At 41.2% G+C, this 2,866-nt stretch overlaps 1 protein-coding gene across 4 annotated transcripts in view; it reads left to right on the top strand.

The window, feature by feature from the left end:
• The window catches only part of LOC106940313 (tyrosine-protein phosphatase non-receptor type 7-like), a 33,696-nt gene that overhangs the window by 17,745 nt on the left and 13,085 nt on the right, over positions 1–2,866 (top strand). For all 4 annotated transcript variants that reach the window (XM_015023029.1, XM_015023028.1, XM_015023027.1 and 1 more), the window contains exons 4-5: positions 702–786; positions 858–937. In XM_015023029.1, the coding sequence (XP_014878515.1) occupies positions 702–786; positions 858–937 (165 nt within the window). The remainder of the gene's footprint in view (positions 1–701; positions 787–857; positions 938–2,866) is intronic.

Genomic DNA, 2,866 nt, shown 5'->3' with positions numbered 1-2,866 from the left:
CTTTAAGCTTAAAGACTTAGCTTGAGGCTGAATATTTAGTTAGCAAGCCAACTCTTTAGCTCCAAAGTAAATATTTAGCATTGATCTAGCAAAAATATTTAGTTAGCTCTGAGCTAGCTAAATATTTAGCTAATTCTCTGTAAATTTACTTGCTGATCAGCAGAAGTGGACTATCAAAATAAAAGCTGGTTCCAGATAACCGCTGTATTCACCTGCATCACTTCAGTGCTGATGTCCCTATAGATCCATTCATACGCATCTGTACGGCCGTTCAATCGGCTCATCTTGGTTTTAGCTGACATGTTGTACAAGACCAGAGGAAAAGTTACAGTTATTGAGTGGTGAGGTGATTAATAAAGAAGTTCAGAAGATTTAGCTCTGAGCTAATCGCTAAAAACAATCAATTCTACAGAGAAATGAACTAAGCCATAAGAAACAACTTATAAAAGATAAAAACACAAATGACAGCCAAATCCGGAGCAGTCAACTGGAACAAACATGACCAAATACCAGAATCCACTAAAATACAACATAACCCAAAATTATAGAAAGCTAAACCCAAAGTAATAAAACCAAACCAAAGTCCTGTTTAGTCCTGCCTGCTGGTTTCATGCAGCCGTCCAGGCAGCTGGACTGTGGATGGATTACAGGAAAAATGTTAGTAAAGTTTAACGTCCAAAACGTTCTGCTTTCATCTGCAGAAGATTCCTCCGAACTTTGTGAGCGCGGCCGAGCTCGACGCTCCGGGACACATGATGAAAGACAGATACAAAACCATCCTGCCCAGTAAGCACCTCAGCAGCAGCTCCGCTGATCTTATCTTGTCCTCCGACTCATCACTGCGGTTTGCTTCTCAGACCCAGAGACTCGGGTGATCCTGAAGAGCCTGGACGAAGAACCGGGTCCGGATCGCTACATCAACGCCAACTATGTCAGGGTGAGAGCTTTGCTTTGTTTCCAGCTGATTAAAGTCGGTTTGAAACGTCCTGCTGTCAGAAAGTATCTGATTTACATTTATATAAGAAGAAAAACTGCAGATTAAATCTAAACTGTGATCTGAAACAGGTGAAAAGTGTGAACAGGAAAGTTTTTGCCGCAGTGGAAAACATCTCTAAGAATGAAAACGAAAACACCATTAGGGTTTCACTTTGGTCAAAGTGGAAAATAGTTTGACATGTTAATTTTAAATGTTAACTGTCTGTGGAATCAGTACTGGTGCGATTTTTCCATTAAGCTGTTAATTAAACTAAACTTAAACCAACTTCTCTCATGTCATCACCTCTTGTACTGTAAACCAACAAATCCAAAGCTGAAAGGTTTTACAGTACAGTTTATCATCAATAAAACAAGCCGTCAGCTCGACTTCATTCAAACCAATGAACTGCAGTCTGTTCATCTGTTCATCGACGCATGGCAGAGGGATTTCAGGACATCTGAAAAGAAAACTCTAAATGTGCCATCACTGGGTTTTTCAGCAGAAAATGGTCCAAAATATACGGAGAAATCAAACTACGGGTCAGACTGAACATTGAGGTAAAAACCTGCATCATCTGCATGTAAGTTTCCCATTTCTGGCCCAGGAGTTTTTCCTGTGTGATTTAAAAACTGTGATGATGAGCAGGGTAGATATTAATCATTCACCATAAAATCTGAAGACCTGCTGAGCTGCATTTTGTGACCAAACAGTGAAACAAAGATTTCATTCTGCGTAATGTCAAGAGTGATTTTTGGATTTACTGGAAGCAAATCCGGCTGAGAGGATCATCATTCTGAATTTACCAAAGTTTGTCTCCATAATCGCAGTTGTTGAGTTTTTCGGAGTATTTTTCAACAAATTGATTTTGAAATTCAGCACAGTCTTTTGATGTTGCATTTGACTGGAGTTATTTCTGAAAGTAGTGAAGATGACGGAGTTTGGACCAGGATGAAAGGTGGGGAAGGCATGGGATTCAAAATCAAAATCCAAAGAAGCAACAAGGAATGTCCAAGACTGTGAGACTTTGTCATGAATCCGTAATCCGTCAGTTTGGGCTCAGGAAACAAAAACATGACGTGAAGCTAACAGGCAGACAAGACAACGGTTGGATTAGCTGACATGGCATCTGACTTCTGTTTAGCTTTGAAACCTAAACTGTTCAGTTTAGGCTGAAACTGGTGGAACATCAAACGTGACACATGCTCTCCTGAAACTGTTTTTAATTAACACTTACATTTATCAAAGTATTATTATTATCAAAGTACTCCAGGGCTGGAGTTTGACATCTGTGATCTAAGCCATCTAGTGACATAAAGTGATACTAACTTTTCTAAGTCTTTATGTGAGACCAAATTCATCCATCCCAGAGGTCCCAGTTCTCAGCCTTGTGGTTCTCCTGTCTTAATCTCCAACACACTCAATCATAAAAATGCAGACAGAAAATAGAGCCTGGCAAGTTGAAGTCCAACGGTGCATTTGGTAGCTCAGTTTCACTTTTTACTTCAGCTTTTGATGCTCAGTTTTTTGCTGAAATCTGAGTTTTTCAGCATGTTTTGTTCATCCTGAACCCGACTGCAGTCAGACTTCTGTGGGATCACTTTCTGACCCCAAAGCGACCCAAGAAGAACGTAGGCGTCTGCGCTCTGTTTATGGCAGTAAAGATGGCCGCCGTGTCTGGATGGATGTAGGTAAAGATGGCCGCCGTGTCTGGATGGATGTAGGTAAAGATGGCCGCCATGTCTGGATGGATGTAGGTAAAGATGGCCGCCATGTCTGGATGGATGTAGGTAAAGATGGCCGCCGTGTCTGGATGGATGTAGGTAAAGATGGCCGCCGTGTCTGGATGGATGTAGGTAAAGATGGCCGCCGTGTCTGGATGGATGTAGGTAA

This window comes from Poecilia latipinna, unplaced genomic scaffold (assembly GCF_001443285.1).
Source record: "Poecilia latipinna isolate Pla-1442-1.1 unplaced genomic scaffold, P_latipinna-1.0 Scaffold3173, whole genome shotgun sequence".
Classification (NCBI taxonomy): domain Eukaryota; kingdom Metazoa; phylum Chordata; class Actinopteri; order Cyprinodontiformes; family Poeciliidae; genus Poecilia; species Poecilia latipinna.
The sequence above is the reverse complement of the archived record's forward strand: the minus strand, read 5'-3'. Positions and strand labels throughout refer to the sequence as shown.